This window comes from Aspergillus melleus (genome assembly GCF_016097325.1).
Source record: "Aspergillus melleus strain CBS 546.65 chromosome Unknown contig8, whole genome shotgun sequence".
Classification (NCBI taxonomy): Eukaryota; Fungi; Ascomycota; class Eurotiomycetes; order Eurotiales; family Aspergillaceae; genus Aspergillus; species Aspergillus melleus.
In genome coordinates this window covers 105111-125419 of record NW_025763377.1, presented here as the reverse complement: position 1 = coordinate 125419, position 20309 = coordinate 105111, and the positions used below count along the sequence as shown (strand labels likewise).

The 20309-nt window shown below is 50.7% G+C and overlaps 7 protein-coding genes across 7 annotated transcripts; 3 read left to right on the top strand and 4 right to left on the bottom strand.

The window, feature by feature from the left end:
* Positions 1-2975: 2975 nt before the first annotated feature.
* On the top strand, positions 2976-4840 carry LDX57_012147 (Zn(II)2Cys6 transcription factor; the record flags this gene model as incomplete). Its single annotated transcript, XM_046093881.1, has 3 exons — positions 2976-3821; positions 3874-4677; positions 4727-4840. 3 exons carry the CDS (start codon positions 2976-2978, stop codon positions 4838-4840), a joined length of 1764 nt encoding a protein of 587 aa, XP_045949860.1.
* Positions 4841-5986: 1146 nt separating this feature from the next.
* LDX57_012146 (uncharacterized protein) lies at positions 5987-6334 on the bottom strand (the record flags this gene model as incomplete). Its single annotated transcript, XM_046093880.1, has 1 exon — positions 5987-6334. One exon carries the CDS (start codon positions 6332-6334, stop codon positions 5987-5989), a length of 348 nt encoding a protein of 115 aa, XP_045949859.1.
* A 665-nt stretch (positions 6335-6999) lies between these two features.
* Positions 7000-9376, bottom strand: LDX57_012145 (putative amino acid permease; the record flags this gene model as incomplete). Its single annotated transcript, XM_046093879.1, has 10 exons — positions 7000-7322; positions 7441-7843; positions 7909-8031; positions 8096-8439; positions 8490-8610; positions 8663-8888; positions 8940-9015; positions 9076-9124; positions 9183-9203; positions 9272-9376. 10 exons carry the CDS (start codon positions 9374-9376, stop codon positions 7000-7002), a joined length of 1791 nt encoding a protein of 596 aa, XP_045949858.1.
* A 624-nt stretch (positions 9377-10000) lies between these two features.
* On the bottom strand, positions 10001-12686 carry LDX57_012144 (putative gamma-tubulin complex component GCP5; the record flags this gene model as incomplete). The annotated part of the gene is made up of 2 exons (XM_046093878.1): positions 10001-12547; positions 12615-12686. 2 exons carry the CDS (start codon positions 12684-12686, stop codon positions 10001-10003), a joined length of 2619 nt encoding a protein of 872 aa, XP_045949857.1.
* Positions 12687-12988: 302 nt separating this feature from the next.
* KTR4 (glycosyltransferase family 15 protein) lies at positions 12989-14393 on the top strand (the record flags this gene model as incomplete). The annotated part of the gene is made up of 4 exons (XM_046093877.1): positions 12989-13139; positions 13236-13499; positions 13554-14172; positions 14237-14393. The coding sequence occupies 4 exons, from the start codon at positions 12989-12991 to the stop codon at positions 14391-14393; spliced, it is 1191 nt and encodes a 396-aa protein (XP_045949856.1).
* Positions 14394-15626: 1233 nt separating this feature from the next.
* On the bottom strand, positions 15627-16576 carry COX6 (cytochrome c oxidase subunit VI; the record flags this gene model as incomplete). Its single annotated transcript, XM_046093876.1, has 4 exons — positions 15627-15745; positions 15837-15954; positions 16146-16191; positions 16386-16576. The coding sequence occupies 4 exons, from the start codon at positions 16574-16576 to the stop codon at positions 15627-15629; spliced, it is 474 nt and encodes a 157-aa protein (XP_045949855.1).
* A 2340-nt stretch (positions 16577-18916) lies between these two features.
* ELO2 (elongation of very long chain fatty acids protein) lies at positions 18917-20092 on the top strand (the record flags this gene model as incomplete). Its single annotated transcript, XM_046093875.1, has 3 exons — positions 18917-19333; positions 19394-19676; positions 19740-20092. 3 exons carry the CDS (start codon positions 18917-18919, stop codon positions 20090-20092), a joined length of 1053 nt encoding a protein of 350 aa, XP_045949854.1.
* Between the last annotated feature and the right edge of the window lie 217 nt (positions 20093-20309).

Sequence of the window (20309 nt, the reverse complement as noted above, 5' to 3'; positions counted from 1 at the left end):
TTTGGTTGAGGAAGAATTCTTTCTGGTCGCGTGGTCAATCAGAAACTACCGTGCTAGACTCTAGTAGTGATGGGTTCGATGTGGGAAAGGAAAAAGAGGTGGGGCCTGTGAAGTGGAAATGTGGAATGTGGCATGTGGAGAGTCTCTTATCCGTCTTCTAAGTTCTCGTTCTCGAGCATCGAAGTTGATACTGACTGATCCTGAACAAGAACCGAAGAACAGTCGGGATTTGATGAGGGGGAAAAAAGGATCATCAGAACATCACTCCCTTACCCAGTGGTCAGCATCTTTGCCGAGGACCACTAGCCAAGCTCGAATGGCCGAAAGACAAGACAAGATCTGACCGATAGACCAAACGAGGCGCCAATATTAACCCAGACAGGCAATGAACATCAGAGATGAAACCGGGGACATGTCACCATCCCCTTTCCTGTGATTGGCGAGCGGCTGGCCTTTCATTTACTTTGAGTTTTATGGGTTTGAGGGCGGACTTCCGTGTGGTTCCTTGGGATAGGGTTTGTCTTGCAATAATAAGAACTAAGAAGTGATCCTAATGAATTGTGGGTTCTGGACAGGGGAACCGACCGGAACTTCAGCGCTTGCTGGATCCTTCGACTATCAGGTAAATCATATTGGCGATCACTTGGTCCTGGACCTGATGCTGATGGCAGGAGACTAGAAGATCTAGCTCATCGGTAGTACTGCACTGACTGGTAAGCGGTAACACGAGATCCAGGAAGACATTAATTAAGCAACGAGCCGCTAAAACCGGCGTGCTTCCGAGATTGTCAACCTCTCTGAAATCTCCTAGGCGAGTCCAGTGACAGTGACAGTGACAGCGGACAGACGGCTAGGAAGTACAGGGTTCGGTCGGTGCAATTGACAGGCCGTTTGTTTGCTTGCTGGCCTTGACCTGCATGTGAAGATGCATCTAATCGAGCTATGACTTGGCCCGGCCCGGCCAGACCAGGCCAAGTTCCTCAATTTCGAGGCTGCGATTGTCACAAGGTCGTCGTCAGCCCTCCATACTCTTTGACTGTGCATCCTCGATCCCGTATTCAAGGATGCATCCAAATGAAACAAAGAAAACGTCCATCCTGCGTAATCAGCTAAGCCTCCCCGGCTGTCTGAGCGATCGACTTCCAACGTTCCGTGGGAATTGTCCCGGTATGTAGCCTTCTTGACAATGGTGACCAACGAGCGGGTCGAACAGCGCAGACTAACGAACTCAACGCTGATTAAAGTGAGTCGAGGCCAGAGGGTTTGACGGCGAGCCAAGAACGAGTGACCTCATTAAAGTTGCTCAACAGGCGAAGTCAGGCGAAGTCGAAGACTAATCTACCGTGGGACTCGGTCTCCATCAAACCATGGATTTTCGGTGCGCGACGTATTATTGAGCAGTCTGAAAGTTTCTCGAATCCCTTGACCCAGTCAACGTATTTCCATTTTCTCCCTCCCTCCTTTAGCGGACCAGCAGGATTCCAGAGATGCTATTAAAAAAGAGGCCCCAAGACATAATAAGAAAATCCCATCGAGCAGGTTCGCTCGGAGTCGGACCTTCGCCAAGTCCGTCTTTGCTCACTTGTGAAGATTTGGCAAATTGGCAAATTGGCACATTGGGAGCGTGGCGCACCGGGACGGGATCCATCCGCCCACAATTCACGAGGGAAAAGGGAATGGTGAACTGGAGCAAAGACCGTTGATCTTTGAGACCAAGCCGCTTTCCCCCTGCTTTTCCGGTTCATGATTTTTCGTTGTATGCATGGGGCGGTAAGACCAAAATAAAAATTCAACGAAAAGGAATGGAATTATATTCCACCCCTAGTTGAACCATTGATCATAAGGAATGCCACGCGGGTAACAACCGGAGGAACAAAAGATCAAAAGACCCTGGAATTTGGACCGGGATTGCACCAGCATGCTCGAATCAGAGGGCACGAGGGGACAACTGCATCGAGTAAAGCGCCAGATAGACAAACATCGACAGCGTCTCGTGCTTGGCGGGCCAAGATAGCGAGCATTTAGTGAGCTGTCGGCGTGAATCCTTCGAGGCCATCATTTCTCTCCGCGGTGCTTTTCTAGTTTCTAGTTTCTCTCTTCCCCCCTCTCTCCTCCCCTTGTCAATTTCATCGCTCGAAAGGCCCAGGGGGATCCTAGCCTCTAGCTCGTGGGATCGGCGAATCACAAAGGCACCAGCGACATCACTCCACCGGTAGGAAATCGCAGCGGTGGATCGTGTGGGGAACCGCGCAGAGGAATGGTCGGCTAGTGATTTTCTTCGTGTGAAATCAGAGGCCAACCGGCAAACCCAGTCTTTAGGGACTTGGGAGGATTATCCATTGGCAGGGATCAAAGATGAGGTATTTTTTCCCCGTGCATATGGGAGGGAGAGAAAAGGTTAAATCTGCAACTAAGCCAATTAGTTGAAGCATTTGCGCGGCTGCTGGGAACAGTATGATCAACCACTAGGGTCGATCAGCATCTGGATGATTCCAGCGTGCCGCAGACACCCGCCGGATAATGAGAGACATCGATGAGGGGATGTCAATTGCAGGATGTTGAATAAAATAATATTTAATGATCAGGACGAGGGGAGGAAGGAAAGAAGAGGATGATCTGCAGAGATGGGCGAGTGGACGAGGCGAACCTTCGGCGTGGAAAGGCAGGCAGAGCCCCACCGGGTCCAGTGATTCGCTTCCCCTTCTTTCGGTTCCTCCCCGTTGGGATCTGTTCTTGTTCTTTCTTCGCATCCTTCGTCCCTTCGTGACTTCTCATCTCCCGGTCTGTGTGTCCGTCAATCGTCGGATCTGATCTCCCTTTCGATTCGGCTTGTTTATCCTTTGATTTTCCTCATTGCCCACTTATAATCGGCGACTCTCCCTCCCTCGGCGGATTCATCTCCTCCATCACGGCCGATAACTTCATGTCTCGACCCCACATTCGCCTCTCATTTCCACTCGCCTCTTCTGCTCGCCATGGAGGTTCATACGCTGGTTTGTGCCCCGGTGAAGCAGCCCTCGTCCACGCCTCAACCGCAACCTCAGCCTGCGCCCGCTGCGGCACCTGAGAAACGGAAGAGAGTGCGAAGATGGCATCACCGAGGCTTCACCGGCTGCTCCACCTGTCGTCGCCGTCATGTTCGTTGTGACGAGGCTTCGCCATGCTGCAAGAATTGCTCGCGTCTAGGCCTCGAATGTGATGGTACCCAAGGCCGAATGACCTTCAAGGTCTACGGTCCTCCGCAACCCCAGGAATCGCCGTCGTCCTCGTCTTCATCGTCACCTCCCGGGTCTAAGAAGCGCGAGAAGAAGCCGGCTGCCGGTGTGATGACCACCTTTGCAGTTGACGGAAAGGTGATCAAAAAGGAGAACGACGAAGATGAGGAATCATTTGATGCGGTGGTGGTGTCGCCCACCACGGTCTCCGACGCGACACCCATCAAGTATCGCTTCCAGGACCCGGTATCCCCGGCCGAGTTCATGACAGCTTCGTTAGATCTAGAGGGCCGCTATTATACCCATTTCATTGACAGAGTCGCGACGTTACTTCTCATCTACGACAACTCCATCAACATCAATCCTTTCCGTCGATATTTCCCCGATCTTGCTCGATCATCTCCATCCATGGCCAGTGCAATGCAGGCGCTAGGGGCATTACATCTTGCAAATACCTCGCGAGGGCAACAGCGGATTACGCATTTCCAACACGCCATGGGAAAGTATGGGGACGTCGTCAAATCTTTCAGAACCAGATACAACCAAGCGGGACCGCACTTGCAATTAACCGACTTCGCCACCTGTTTATTGTTGGGTCTTTTCGAGGTAAGTCGGGCTTCCACTCTCACTGACCAAACCAAATATCTAACCCATTCAGATGATGGACTCGCAACATCACAATTGGGCCGTTCATCTCAAAGGGGCCCGCGAAATTTATCGCCTTCTGTTCATTCCGAATAGCGACCCCGCCAAGGAAGCGCAACGTCTCGCCGAAACAAACCATCCGCTACGACAATTCCTCGTTTCTCTCTTATCCTATCTCGACGTTGCCGGCGCATGTGCCACCTCGGAAGGGACGGTGGTCGAAGGGAGCTACTGGCGAACGCATGGTGGTGGCTGGGAGTACAATCTGGGCACTCCGAGTCTCTCGACCGAGACGCCTGCCGAACACTCCCTACTCGTGGAACTACGCTCATGCTGGTCTACTATGATGGAAATCCAGGCTGCCATCAGTTCATTCGGAAAGGCGAAATCACAAGGGTGGATGTCATACGAGCAACAAGACTTGGTTTCTCGCGATCTGTTCACCCGGCTAGCCGAGTGGCGACTCAACGCCCCCCAGTGTTTTCAACAACTCGGTGATTTGGATGACGAAAGCTTGCGGCAATATGCTTTCCCTGAAATTCTGGAATATACTGGATGCATCGAGGCTTATGAAAAGGCGACCAATCTCTACTTACACAAGGTGGCGGCGGCTGAGCGGCCCGACCGGCAGCCTCCGAGAGCCGTGATGGACATGCTCGCAACTCGTGTTCTAAGTCTGATCGGCAAGCTTGCCAAGGATGTCGGACAGCTGGCTGTGCTCTGGCCTCTGTTTACGGCGGGGCGTGAAACCCGAGATGAACGAGAACAGAAATGGGTGCGACAAACCATGCTCGAACTCCAACGGTTTGGATTTAAGGTAAACCTCTTCGCCATCAGAATTCATGAACGCCGCTAATGTCTCTTAGAACGTCGATAAAGCCCTCGATGAACTAGAACAAGCCTGGTTCAAACAACGAGCCTTCCCCGAAGGATGGGTCGACAAGATGGATGACGTCCGATCCTCAATTCTCCTGCCATGATTTACGCCCCCGTCGTCACCTTCACAACATACATACATACCTCCTACACCTCCCCCCCGCCTTTTCTATTGCTCGTCAACAAATTTCCAAGCAATCCATCACCCCTCTATACCCTATCACAAGCGACTGGGGAGTTACTATATTCTTTGAAGCCATCATTAGCGAGGACAGGGATTTCGTCATTTTTCTTTTCTCTTATTCATCATTCATCACAAGCCATGATGTGATACGATATAAGACGGCGTTCAGGAACGGAAAGAATTAGAACCATTCAACCCTGGACAGGGGCTGGACCCTACCTACTTTACTTACATATACGATTCTGATTCGTGCAAATATTAATCGTTGGAATCGCTTGACAGACTTGTGTTCGGTTTCCGAATGGGGATCCTGGATACACTCGATCTCATAAGATGAGATGCGCTGTTGGTCTGATCTGTCAGATGTCTATACACAAAATCCATACATATGCACCTATGTGTATTCATGCAATCATAGAGACGATATAGAATTTTTGAATTTACCTTCACACCTCTTAGCGGTCTCAAGTTGGGTAGACTGAGATACCACATGGAACCGTAACATTCTAGGGAAAGCTTTGAGTTGTAGAGATGCTGGAGACATAGTTTCTGTTGTTTTCTATACTAAGGGCAATAGAAGAGAAGACAAGGAATGGCGAATATAGCCTTATGAGACTCAAGTATCTGGGAAGTAGTACTTTGCCCTCGACAGATCTATGAATGATATAGAAACATCTGCAGAGGCCAAAGTAAGGATATCTGCATCCCTTCACTCTACCCACGGGCCATCAACAGGGTAATGTGGAACAGTCCTACCCAGCTCTGACTCGATCGTGTCATCAAACCATCCGTTGCAGTAGATACACCCTGTATGTTTCAGTCTTAAAGCCACGGTTGAATAGATCGCAGAACATAACCTACTTCCTTCAGAAAATTCATGCGGCATAGAACGTTTTAGCGATGGCGGGATGCAGCTCAATTCCTTGCGTCTATTATCACCATAGCGTGACAGGTACTTATCGTCCCAGAATTCCCTCCACCACTTATCATTATAAGATAACATACCACAGGGGTGGGTTTCTGGTGCGACATTTATGCACCACGCGAGTTTCCGGTTTTTGCGAGACTAAGCGAATTCGGAACATTCTTCAGACATAGGCTGTGATTGCTTGCTTACTGGTTTCCTTACCTGTTTGTGATGATGCAACGTTGCCTTGTCTTCCATTTTCCGTAGTATCTGATCCATCTTCTGTACGCCTCGCAGACGCTTCAGATGTTTATCCCGTTCTTCGGTACTGGCTCTTCGCTCGAATGGGTTGATCCAGTTGAAAACGTTGTCTTCGTCCTCGCCTTCACCCTGAAGTTCTTCGACCGTTTGCAAAACCTCCCTCCTCTCGTCCTCCGTGAGTTCCGTCATGCAGATCTCCGGACTGCCCGGGAAGAACTTGTTCGGTTCGATATTGCAGAGAACCATAGCTTCTGTTCTGTGAATATAATCTCTCTCGTTAGCCATGAGGTGCGCTGACGAGGAATCGATGATAGGTATGTACGTTTGTGTTAGAGCGGTACCTCGAGTGAGATGAAATTCTTGCTTATGTTCTCGACCTGGGTCACGATATCCGTACAGATATTCTGTTTTTCTGTATGCGAAGGAAGTGTCAAGAGAAGGAGGACTTTGAGTGAGGATTAGATACTGTTCGTGGTCTCTGGCAGACTCTTAACGCGTGGTGGTAGTGATGTGGCGCAGTGCGACGCGTCTTATATGCCCTGCTGCTGTTCCCATCGCGTCAGATGACTGGCGAGCGGGGTAAATAGTAATGGCTCATCCCAGCCTATATGCGTTTATGAGAAGTATAACACCTTGATCCCTTCCTTGAAGCCTCACAAGATACTGATACTAGGTGGTCTTGGAAATCAGGTGAAAATATCAATCATTGAGATATCATTATCATACATGCAGAAAGAAATTGAACAGGATACATTACCTCCTCTTTTTTTCATCATGCCACTATAGTGTCGCCATCACAATCCTCGTTTATACCCTATCCCGAAGGATATTCTATATAGTTCTTACCTGAGGTGCTATTCGAATAGCACGGGCTATTGAATATAGAGCCCGACCAACTAACCACCCATCCATCACTCATCACTACCACTCACCCCAGCAGTTGTTCCCTTCCTCCGCCTCTCCCCTGACTCAGAAGCAGCATGATCAGCAACAGCAGCGCTGGATCCACTGGCATCGACATTCACGGGTTCAGTTCCGTCCCGTGCATCTCCCGACGGCGGAGACGGCGAGGTGAGTGGTCTCCGACCAACATCCACCTCTTCGACGGTCTCGGTCACGCCCTTGCTGTCGATGAAATGCGAGATGCGGTTGCGAGGGAGCCAGGCTTCCTCGGGCATGACGAGGTAGGAGATGATGGCGAAGATGGTAACTGCGGCCATGATAATGGGGGCGTCTATTTTTGTTGAAGGGTTCGCGGTTAGCATCTGTGTGTAAACCCTTTTATCTGTCTCCTTTTAGGGGAGGGGGTAGTCAATCCCAAGACAAGAGAGCTTATGGGAGAGGGAACGTACAGTTCAGATTCGCCCCCGTGACAGGCCACTCATATGGCGAGAACAAAACAGCCACGACCCATCCGTTCCAGAAGACGCCAATGAACTGGAACGGCTTGCTCAGTCGCCCGAGACTCCATTTGGGCTTGGGGAAGCGCGACGGAGTGCACAAGAGCCGGCCGAGACAGATGAGGCCGTAGGCGGCGGCGCTGGGCACACCCGCGGCGGAGACCAGTGACGTGAAGGCCACGTCGGACGGGAGCAGTGTGCAGGTGATGAGCGCGGCAACGCCCCAGACGACGGTCACGGCGTTACGGGGCTGGCCGTGGTGGACGCGCGAGACCCAGCCGGAGAAGGGGAGGACGCCGTCACGGGCGACGGCGAAGACAAGACGGGAGGCAGCGACGATGGCTACGGCTGTGTTCTTTTGGATTGTTAATGGAATTAGGATGGGGGATGGGGGATGGGGGATGGGGGAAAGGGGCTTACAAGCCAGAGGGCAACGACGCAGATGATGTTCATGAAGATGTGGCCGCCTTTGCCCAGGACGACAGCGTAGAGAGGGACAAACGGTTGGGGGGAGCCGAAGGAGAAGAGAGTTTCAGGGTTAGGCTGTAGAATAAATTAGTGGTCATTGACATTGGCAATGTGCAGGTGGAGGCGAAGGGGCACATACGGCACAGAACAGGAACAAGATGATGGTAGCCAGACCACCAATTCCACTGACTACGGTACTCCAGAAGATACCACGTGCTGCGGTGACGGAGGCGTTCTTGGTTTCTTCGGCGACGTGGCCCGAGGCGTCGAATCCGATCAGGATACCGGCTGTGGCCAGGTAGGACAAACACCAGTTCCAGCCCGGAGGTGCACCTGTGCCGTTGTAGGTGGACATGAACGCCTCTTCGGCGGTCCGGAATCCCCATGTGTTGTGAGCACCAATAGGGAGCCAGATGACGTTCAGGAAGAAATCCAAGAGAACGATGACGGAAGAAAAGTAGAACACCCATTTGAAATACCGGGCTACGAGGTAGTTAGTGACATGCACGGGACCCCAGCAAATGGAGACATACGCGGCATAAAGTTGAGAAGCGCAGCCAATGCAAGCAGAATCTCAGTACAAATCCACTGCACAGCGCGAAACTTGACCGAAGAGGTATCAGTGGGAAAGTCGACGTTGAAAACCGTCAGTTCCTATGTTTGATTAGCACAGCCCGGGTGGTAACACGGATGAGAAACCTCTCACCGAAAGCATGTAGTTGACCGCTGCCTGCGTGTTACTCGCACAGAATGTTGTCCATGCTGTCGTACTCCACCAGGCGACGATGAAGCCAAGTAGTCGACCAAATCGAGGACCGCCAGCTTCGGCAGCCCAGAGATAGATGGAGCCGGCGGATGGCGAAGCAGAGCAGACTTCTGCGATGACTGCAGCCGTGATGAAGGTGAAAACCACCGTCACGATGTAACTCGTCCTGTTGCATGGTCAGCTTGAAGATTCTCGGTATTGCAAGATCAACACTAACCAGTAAGCCAAGTTACCACCCGCAGCGATACCGGTACTAAAAGTAACGCGAACACCTCCGACGAAGTAAAGAGCGGCTGAGAATGCACATTAGAAATTAGGAAGATTACAGACCAGACAGTTCATATTCGACCTACCAAACGTGGTTGCAAAGTTCTCGAACAATGAATAAGTCCGATGGAGGACCTAGACCTGCATGAGCTTCACATTCTAACTAGCCGAAAGTAGAGTGTATCCAACTTACGGGCTTATAGCCCATGGTCCTCTGCAGTGACAAGTCAGCATGCGTCATAAGCATCCTACGGGAGCGGCGATCTGGGATCTGATACGCACCAATAACGCCGCATCGTCCTGAGACTCGGTGGTACTCCTGGTTTCTTCCCCGTATGCCGGCGGGGCGTCGCCATCGACAATCAGGTCCGAGTGCTGCTGAGACATGGCAGCAGGATGGGCGGTGACGGAGAATCCTTGTCGGATGAGGGGATATACAATCTCTCAGATCCGGAAGAAGAGAGGAAGAAAATCATCAAAAGAGAGTCGTTTGCAATGATTGAGATTTTTTTTCTATCAGATGTCATGCCAGCCCCCACTAGCAATCAGAGTAAAAAAAGAAAGAAAAAAAAAAAGATAGCGTGATGGGACTAGAACCAAAACGCGTAATTTGCCCCCAAACGGGACTTGCTCGCTGTGAACGAAGGAACGCAGACAGGGGAATATCAAGGTTAAACTAGTTAATTAGTATGGATTCCAATCCGGTTGGGATGGCTCGAAATAACCGGAGATGACTGCTCCGCAAGAATCAACCGCGAGCGAAAAAAAGCACAGGGAAGAAAAGTGGATGAGAGAAGGAGGAAGTGGACTACGATTTGTTGCGGTGGGTCCGTACCTTAATCCGGCTGACTCATCGCCATGAACGCATGATGATTTATATGCAAATTGAATAGATTCATGAGAAACAAACTCCGGAGCTTCTATCGGGGTATTAAATGTAGACAGATTCCCACAAAGGCGGACATAGATTCATCAAAGTCATGCAGACCCAAAACTCCCAGCAACTGCGCCTCAAGCGCCGTTCAGCCCTGAACGTGCCTTTCTCCATTCGAGCTTCTCTGCTAGAATGTCCCAGCTAAGCTGGCCATCCACTCGTCCAATGCCCTTCAGTCCGGCTGTCATGAAACCGACGAGCCGGTCAAATTGATTTTTGATATCATGGAGCCGTTCATTATGTTGGTGTTCGTGGAAGGAGGCGGCCATCGCGTCCTCGTCGGCATCAGAAGCATCGCTGTCGTCGTCATCGTCCTCATGTCGCGACGGCTTAGACCACTCGGCTTGTGATACACCTCGCTTGATAGCTTGGAGATCCGCAAAGCTCACGCACAAGTCAAGCAGCGTGATAATGGCTTGATGGAGAGCATATAAGTTCTTGGATAGAAGACACTGGTCTTCTAAAGAGACCATATGTGCGCGATGGGCAGCGATCATGGCATCCACGTCGGTGGCCCTGTCTAGTGCCTTACGCAGTGACGCGACAGTCGTTGAAACAACGAACCCTGTCATGTGACTATACAGAGTATTCAAGAACCACAGCATGTGATGTCGCAAAACATAGTCCACGGGGTTGGTGCCGTTGTCAGACATTTGGCCTGGTCCATTGGAATACTGCAGGCGCTGTTTTTGGATCGTGTACATTGCCCTGCGGATCTGCATGAGAAATGTTGAAATGCGCCGATATCTCAGAATGGCATCCTCAGTGATGATATTTGCAACGGGCGGGAGCAAGGTGTAATCGAACCAGATGGTTTCGAGGATCTTCACGGACCGATGGCGATCGAGCTTGTCGCCGACATCTTCGTTGGGTCGAACAGTCAGCTTGGACGGATCAATCTCGGGCAACGCGCTGAATGCACTCCGTGCCAATTCGGTGAGCAAGTATCTGTCATTCCAAGCACCTTTGCCGCGGTCGATAAGCTCGAAGATCTTCTTGTCCACGGGCCCAACGACGCTCATGTCTTTGCAGAGATAAATATGTTCCAGTGCTTCGAGTGATGCCACCAGGGGACACTGTTGATCAAGTGCCTGTCGCAGCCAGCTCGATTTAAGGGCATGTTGCCTGTCAACCAGTTTTCCAAAGGCAGACTCCATCAAAGCAGAGAACGGGAGATAAAGCGAAGACGCGTCTTGCGGAAAGACGTCGTCAAACGTCAGCGAACCCACGCATTGGTGCTCCTGATCATGAGAAACATTCAAATGTTGTAGAAAGATCGTACTCTTTCCTGTGGTGAAGATCTTGCGGGCAAGCGGTTGGATAAATTTAGGGGCACTCAAAAGCCTTGACGCCTCATCCAGAGTGTACCAGTCGTGCCAAAGTGTCCCCAGATCGCTACTGTTGTTATTGTCAAGAATGAAAAGCGTTCCACCAATTGAGTCCTTCAACTCCCCTGTCTCCATCCAAAGGTTCAACGGCCGTGCATACGTCTCGAAGCATGAGAAAAACATTTTAGCCAAAAATTTGAATTCGTCATCATGGCCTGTGGCCTGTGTCATGCAAACCAGGTCGTATAGTAGATCCAGGCACCGAACGGGGTTTTCCGATCCGCCGCGCTGGAGTTTGGAGACAATATCCGCCAAAAGTAGCAGTAGCCTGGACTCTCTGTGGGCGTCTTCAGATAACTGCAGAAGGCTCACGGCAACGGTTGCACTCTGCGAAAGATATTGGGATTGTACAGTCGACAAGTACGCGTCAAAAGCCCCCAGGCAGTCCTCAAGAGCCCGGCGGAATGTCTGCATATGCGCAATAGATTGCGGAAGCCTGACGTATCGTCTGAGGATATCTACTCGGGCCCCGATAAAGCACAAGGTTCGTAATAATGGTAAGAAAGTTTCATCGGACACTTGGGCCAGCTTGTACCTCCGATCCATCTCGATACTATCGTCGAGCCGCCAGAATATCGACGTAGGAAGCCCTTGAAGCATGAAGATGGACTCTCTTATAACCTGGAGCTCGGTTATGACACGAGACGAGTATTTCTGGTATTTATCGATGCTATCATGGTTCTCGTCTCTCCAGAATTGTGCGCTTTTTATTGATAGGAGCAGATCATCGTCATCCAATGAAGAAAAGGCATCATCTGGGATGACATAGTCCTCGTCCGGGGCTACAGAAGTGGATGGTAAATTCCGTGAATGGTGGTCCGCGCTAGACACAGACGGTAGATCATCATCGGAAGATTCTGCTCCAAAATCAACGGTTTCCCAGATGTCTTCATCGCAGAATGCCGACCCACCAGCGTCCAAGTCGTTCCAGGAGATTGACTCGACCTGCTCCAGCTTTGGTCGCTCAATGCGATCTAGGCTCGATAGCTGCGTCGGACGGTCTGCAAGCTGCAGTAGCAGAGAAAGAAACTCCGGAAACCAAGAGCTTCGGTGTTCATTGAGCTCGGTCAAGCGTGACCGCAAAGCATCTGCCAGGTCATCTTTATTGATAACCTGGAACTTCTCTTGCAGGCCATCAAGCTGACTCGCAACGTCAAACTGGTTCGTGCGCACATGGAAGTTAGACTTGAACGTCTCTTCAGCGCGTCGCTTCAAGTTTCTAAATCGCGGCGTGTCCTGCAAAATGTCATTAGCTACCTTGTTATCCCATAATGTACTTGGTATCACCGGAAGGTCTAGAAACCTTATCATCAAGGTTCGCAACGGTCGCGACCAGCTCTTCCGTTAGCGTGCCTACTATGGTAGCCACGGCCATAATGGGGGGGTCACGCAGAAACCAAGTCGAAAGCCGTTGCCCAACATCCCATGATCCATGCGACGCGCAGAGCGAGAGAGCGAGAGAGCGAGGACTAAATGCGACGGAGGTTGACGCGGCACTGGCGCCCTCTTGATTTACTGCCGTCTGCGCTAGACCCGTTCAGGAAAGGCGGCGGCAGCCCATAATAAGCAATCGATTAACTCCGTAATCCCAAGTCTGTCGCTCCGGTTCTCCTGTCAATTCACAGTCAACTCCCTCCCAGACCCGTCGTTCCCCTCTGTCTGGTTTTGACGGTTAAGATGGCTGTCGCAAGACCCATTCGCATGCTCGGTGCAGCATGCATCATCCTGGTCCTCTTCCTTGTCTTCCAGGTCAACAAAGGCCCCTCCGCCATCAGCATTAAGGGGTCTCAGCCTTATGAGGGCATCAAAGTAGACCCTCTCCTGGAACGTTCGTTTTCCCCGTTCAGACTTTTGCGATTGCTATCTCTCATTTCTCTGGTCAACAAGAATCTGTTTGTTTTGCTAACCTGATATTCTATTGTAGCAACCGGAGAACCCGAAGGGAAGTTATGGCGCGCTGAAGACAACGACTATGCCCCCGATAGTCCCAACTCTGCCCGGACCAACGCGGCCTTGATCTCCCTCGTCCGAAACGAAGAACTTGACGATCTCATCCCGACCATGCGTGATCTGGAGCGAACATGGAACAACAAGTTCAACTACCCGTGGATCTTCTTCAACGACCAGCCGTTCACTCAAGAGTTCAAGAGGCGGACGCAGGCGGAAACTAAGGCGAAATGCATCTACGGTACTACACCTTCCAGACTTGTCAAGTAAGATATTGGTCTGACCTCAGAAACAGAGCAGGTCCCCAAGGAACATTGGGATATGCCCGACTTCATCAACAAGGACCTCTTCCGCGAGTCGGCTGAGATGCTGAAGGAGAAGGGCATCCAGTACAGCGACAAGGTTTCCTATCACAACATGTGCCGATGGAACAGTGGAATGTTCTACAAGCACCCTGCCCTCGAGAAGTACCGTTACTACTGGCGTGTCGAGCCCAAGGTTCAGTTCTTCTGCAACGTCGACTATGACGTCTTCCGGTTCGTGGAGGATCGCAACATCACCTACGGTTTCACCATCAACCTCTTCGATGCCCCCGAAAGTATTCCGTCCCTGTGGCCGAAGACGCAGGAATTCCTTGCCGCCAACCCGACCTACCTGTCCGACAACAACATGATGGATTGGCTGGTGGATGACCAATTGCGCCCGGAGCACACGGCTGGTGCCAATGGATACTCTACGTGTCACTTCTGGTCCAATTTCGAAATCGGAGACATGGAGTTCTTCCGGGGTGAGAAGTACTCGGCCTACTTCGACTACTTGGATCGTTCGGGCGGATTCTACTACGAGCGATGGGGCGATGCTCCCGTCCACTCGATCGCCCTGGGTCTCTTCGCCGATAAGTCCAAGGTCCACTGGTAAGTGAATTAGTCTGACGAAGTCGATTTTGTACAAAACTGACATGTTTCTTTTTTCCTGCAGGTTCCGGGACATCGGATACCGTCACATCCCCTACTTCAACTGCCCCAACTCGCCCAAGTGCTCCGGATGTACTCCCGGCAAATTTTACGAGGGTGAGCCCTGGCTGGCCAAGGAGGATTGCCGACCCAACTACTTCCAATTTGTCGGAACGCATTAAACTAGAGCTTCAACGTGACTGGCAAGAGACCAGGATCTACACACAACAGGTCTCATTTCTAGAGGTGGACATGCATAGTGCTCTCGAGCTCTGGTCTCGAGGCAGGTCCACCTAAAGAACCACCATGTCCATGTTTCTTCTGTCTATCTACTCTTTTCTCCCTTCCCGTTTTCCACGATGATAAAAGCCCATTCATTGTTTGATGTGCGGTTGTCATGACCTGCTTTAATGGTGATTGTGTGACGGCGTTTGTTCTTTCTTCTGGGCTTTGGTTTCTATGTCTTTTATTTTTTTTCTCGGCGGTGGTTAATATCTTCTTATCTATAGTTTTTACCTGTGTGATGATTTTCCTCTTTTCTCTTTTCAACTTGTTTCAGGGGATGCCGGGCCGGCCTTGCATTGTATATCTATATTCTATTCTTTTTCATTCTGTTCGTTGTATCCCAATCTGTTCATTTCTTGAGTGAAAGCACATAGAATTGGACGTGTCCACCTGTCCCGGATTTGATGCATATCTTCCATCTGAATACCGTAGATTTCACCGCTGGTAAACCAACCATGTGAATACTCATGCGCAGAGATAATATGAATACCGTCAACCAGACCACTGGATATAGATACTCAGGAGCCAAGATCAGGTAGAATCATGAAGGTATTTACTGTACTGATGAGCCAACCACTCAAGAGCCATATCTAAGAAAACAACAGCCCCTTATTGTGTTTTCACTATATCACCAATAATACAGTACAAACAAATGCTCACACAAAACAAAGATTTATAGAAAGCACTGGTATAGAAAAAGAAAAAAGCACGTGTGCACACCACCTGTCCTCAATATTCTTTCAAACACCTACCTTCCCTTTCTTCCTTCCTCTCCTTCCATACCACCCAAGATGTCGGATTGACCGGTCCAGGATGATGACGGGAATGACTAGAAGTAACACATGATCCAAGAAAAGAAAAGAGAAAAGAACACCACCGAGAACGCGGGCGAAGGCGAACAGAGAGAGAGGCTCGCTTCCTCATTCCAACTGCATTCTAGAAATAGTATGTATACAGCTTTCCTATCTTATCAACGGGACATAAAAAAGAATATTGTAATCAAACGGCGGTCGAAAAGATCCGTACGAGGGTGCGGAAGTGGGAGGGAGAGGGAGGGCGGACTATAAAAAACAATGGGGTTGAGGTAATTTTTTGGAAGTCCTTGGTTTTCTCTTGTCTATTTCCCTGATTTAGGCCTCCTCGGGGTAGAGCTCCTCCCGGAGAGCGACACCGAGCTCCTGGCGCAGAGCCTCGAGGTTCTCGAGGTATTGCTTGTACTGTTCCTGGGTCTCGACCTTGGCCTTGACACCTGTTTTTGTAGAGATGGGTGAGTTTATGTTTGATTCAACGGATGAGAGGGCTGGGTAAATAGAGGGTATAGGGAGAAGGATCAATCGCACCTTCGAAGATGCGAACAGCGGTAGGGAAGTCGTTGACGCGGCGAGCGGCCTTCAAGGCGGCGGAGAGGACCTCAATGGAGGGAACGAGATCGTAGGCGAAGCAGTTGTTCAGATTCCGCTATACCAGGCACATAACATTAGTCTCAATTGCTATAGTCAAGATGTACTATAGGTAGGTCGTGATGTTGGGGGCCCTCCATCTGCCAATGGCGGGTGGGCTGATTATCAAGGCTTGATCGGACAGTGGACAAAACGGAAAGGTCGGGATTTCAGTGCGAAAAGCGAAAAGACAAGGTAAATCGAACATACCTGCAGCTCGAAGACATCCTGCACGCTGTCGAATTCCTTCTCGAATCTATTCATCACAAGAGAACAAAGGTAAGTGGTAAATTCGACCAGTTAGACGGCGGGAATCGGCATCAGGAGTAAGGTGACTCTCGATCGGATCCGGGTAAGACAAGAGGGACGACCCCTGCGACCGGGGAATCGCGTATGTCCCCAGCTCGCTCGCACAAGATCCCAATGGCTCGATTGTGGAGAAGTTCATACCTAGCAGAGAATTCCTCGTACGTCTCGTCCTCGTGGCCGGAGCGACGCTGGGTGGTGGTGCTGAAGCTGGGACGGTTGATAGCAAGAGCAATCGGGGCCTGCACTCGGGACCGGGGCAATTGAGGAGTTCTGATGAAGCCGGAAGGGCGCACGGCGCGGGTGGCGATACGGAAAAGGGAAATCGACGACATGGCGAGAGGTGGATTGTGCGATGGGAGGGGGTGGAGGAGGTGGGAATTAAGCGGACGTGATGGGAGGACGGGAACGAGGTGTTGACGAAGTCGAAGTCAGAGGACAAGCCCGGCTGCGCTAGGTTTTTGCGGGTGGTGTGAGGTCGTTGCGGCCTCAGGCCACCACAAGCCCGTCATCGAGAGCGCCTCAGGCCGTCACGGGCTCCCGTGCCCGCCCGAGGAGGATGCCTGAGGCTGCGCTAGGGAGCCTCAGGATTTGTATTTCCCACCGGTGATTGGCCCAGATCGGGTCGGACAACCCGGGAGGTCTGATTGGCCGAGTGGAGGAGTCAGCGGCTGCCTTAGGTAGTATTTCCTGCCTCAGGTATCTCTCCACGCCTGTTCAGCAAGACATCAGGGAGTTGCTCGACTTCTCCGTTGTATCTTCACCGGTTTCACATAATGTCGAATGGAATGCAGTATCTCAGTGCTCATATTCCTCAATTCACAGTCTCTAGAAAATTGCTCAGTGCATCAATTGATCTCATATTGCCTAGAGATGCACGCGAAGCTGCGGACTGAAAGGCTATGGTGGTGTTTTACGAAGGCATGTAAGGTCATAGTACTCTGACTCTCCTTGTGTCTACAAAGTGTAGCTATTGATTGTTCCCTGATACTGTTTGGCTGCAATTGAACAGCTCCCTCTACCTGTATCTTTATGAAAAGACACCGTTGGTTCGGCTATATATAAACGCCGCTCTAGTTCGCCATACAGTAGCTTCCTGATAATATCTGCAAACACCTGACGAACGCTTCAGAACCCTAGACGTCAAACACCAATTCGGTTGACGGATATAAATAGAAAGAACTGTTTCGTCTCGGACCGGTACTGAGTAGAATTGACCAAGGTCTCATACAGGTCAGCATGCAGTCTTCAATACGATGACGATGAGAAGGGATGTATACTGCATCTGGTCTGTGCGTCGTTGTACAAGCCCAGGTTACTCGAAGCCGACCGGCACTCAATGAAATCTATCGAATTTGAGTTCGGCATTCCAGCGGTACGGTTTCTCATTGATTGAAGTCTAAATATTATCGTTATGAGTATATTGATCAGAGAGACCCAATATTGAGACCATCGTCCGTTTCAAGGCAACTTGGAACAGCCAGCTACCGGATTGAGAAATATACTACCTACTCGGTACGAGTAACCGTCCATGCATCTCACAAATGGAACGTCAATCAAACCATTCCCGGTCCACATCATCCTTATAATAACCTCAGAGCCACCCCTACGGAGTAGGCTGCCCTGTGTCAATCGGAGCAACGTTGTATCGTCTCAGGTCGGACAACCATCGCGATAAGGACCATGATCCGAACCGTGTTACGGCAATCGAATGGCTCTTTACCTATAGTGTTGAGTGTACGACTACGACATTCTCCGGAGAGCCTCTGATCACAGTCGACAGGAGGTCGGAGAAAAAGCTCCTCGAAGGAAACCTGGGGACACGATTAGTGATCGACACCAGGTCCATAAATATCCGAAAAATTCGACGTTCCTGTAATTGGGGAGATAATCAGCGGGCAAAGGGCTCCTATTGGCAAGTGAGATGACAGGTCGAAATGAAACCCCATCGTGGCAGATTAAATTAACCATGAATTATGAACTTGAGCATGTGAAAGCCAATATTGAGTGGTCCGCTCAGCCCAGTGCAAGGGATCCCTGGGAGAACGGGTTATACTCGAGGAGACGAGAGAAATTTGTAGACTTTGCAGAATTACAATGTAGGGAGGTGCTGTAAATTGAACTCAAGCAATGCGCTGCAAACAAGCCGTAGAATTCCGTCTGCCTGAATGCAGACTATACATAACTACTAGGACTGAGAAAGCGAAGGAACCCCTTTTATGCCTCGGTCGGCACTAGGCCGCATTGGGGGCCGCAGCGGACGTGCCGGAGGAACCAAAAAAAGAGACGCGGATCTCTCCTTGCGAACTCTCTCCCTCTCCACCTTCTTCTTCTCTTTCCTTTTCCTTTTCCTTTCTTTTCTCCTCTACCCCAGCCGACTCTTCTCCTTCTCAACCTCTCTCCTTTCTTTTCTCTTCCCGTCTTCTTCTCTCTTCATCTTGTCTTTCTTCGTTTCTTGTCGTTCCTTCCATTGCCTGCACCCCTTCCGGCTTTAACCTTGTCGGTCCTGTCAGCAGAATCCTCCCCGAAGAAAAAAAGGGAAGGGGAAAAATAAGAGAGGAAAGAAAAATTGGCAACTCGCCCACGTCTCGCTTTTCTCTCAACCGGAAAAGCGCAGTGCGATCGCACAACTTTCAAGACCTCTGAAATCAACTGTTTGATTTCCATCATCCATCATGGCCGCTGAATTGTTGCAAAACGTGGACGTGTCCCTCCCGACAATCGACCGGCCCTTCGGCATCCACCTATGGCCCATTTTCAACAAGGCTTTCGAGTATGTCGTGGGCTACCCTGCCGAAGAGTTCAAGTTCGTTGCGGGTGAGACGCCTCTGTCCGACTTCCGTTCCACCGCGGCCATGCTCGTCACCTACTATGTGGTCATCTTCGGTGGTCGCGCCGTCATGAAGAACTTCTCGGCTCTCAAACTCAACACCTTGTTCATGATCCACAACTTCTACCTGACTGCGATCAGCGCAACTCTACTGGCGCTCTTTATTGAGCAGTTGTTGCCGACCATCTGGAGACATGGCATCTTCTTCGCCATTTGCGACCACCAGGGTGGATGGACTCAGCCCCTCGTCGTCCTGTATTATGTGAGTGCGCCTGAAATCCTGGTAAACAATCGACAAACATGCTGATGCGACCATCAATAGTTGAACTACCTTACCAAATACCTCGAATTCATCGACACCGTCTTCCTCTTCCTCAAGAAGAAGCCGTTGACCTTCCTCCACACCTACCACCACGGTGCCACTGCCCTCCTGTGCTATACTCAGCTGATCGGTTTGACTTCCGTGTCGTGGGTTCCTATCACCATCAACCTGCTGGTCCACGTCGTCATGTACTGGTACTACTTCCAGAGCGCCCGTGGAATCCGCATTTGGTGGAAGGAGTGGATCACCCGTCTCCAGATCGTCCAGTTCATCATTGATGTCGGTAAGTAAAGGATTTGCGTCGCTCACGAAGAGGGAGAGAATCTGAGCTAATGCGACGGATCAGGCTTCATCTACTTCGCTTCCTACACCTACTTCTCGTCGACCTACTTCCCCTGGGCTCCCAACATGGGCAAGTGTGCCGGTGAGGAATTCGCCGCTTTCGCCGGAATTGGTATCATCACCTCCTACCTCTTCCTGTTCATTTCCTTCTACATCGCCACCTACAACAAGGCTTCCAAGGGCGCTCGCCCCCGCAGCAACACTGGCCGACAGGCTGTCATCGACATGGCCAAGTTCCAGGTGCCTCCTCCCACCAAGGGCAACGGAAAGGCTGCCAACGGAAATGCCAAGTCGAACGGCAACGCCTCGTCCACCGGTCGGTCCAACGGACCCGTCACCCGTTCTCGCAAGGCTTAAGTCTGAGTGCTTATCGCTTTGGCATGTGAATTTGGGCTTGCGCATAGAGCATACCGTTTGGAGTTGAAACGTCGCACAATCAACCTACCCGCGAATGGCGCGGCTTCATTCAACATTTTCACACCGTTGTTAAATACAACCGATGGTTGACGTTCTTGGAGAGTCCCACCCGCGCGATACAACACGTGGGGTGACTCGAAGATTCTTGATTATCATT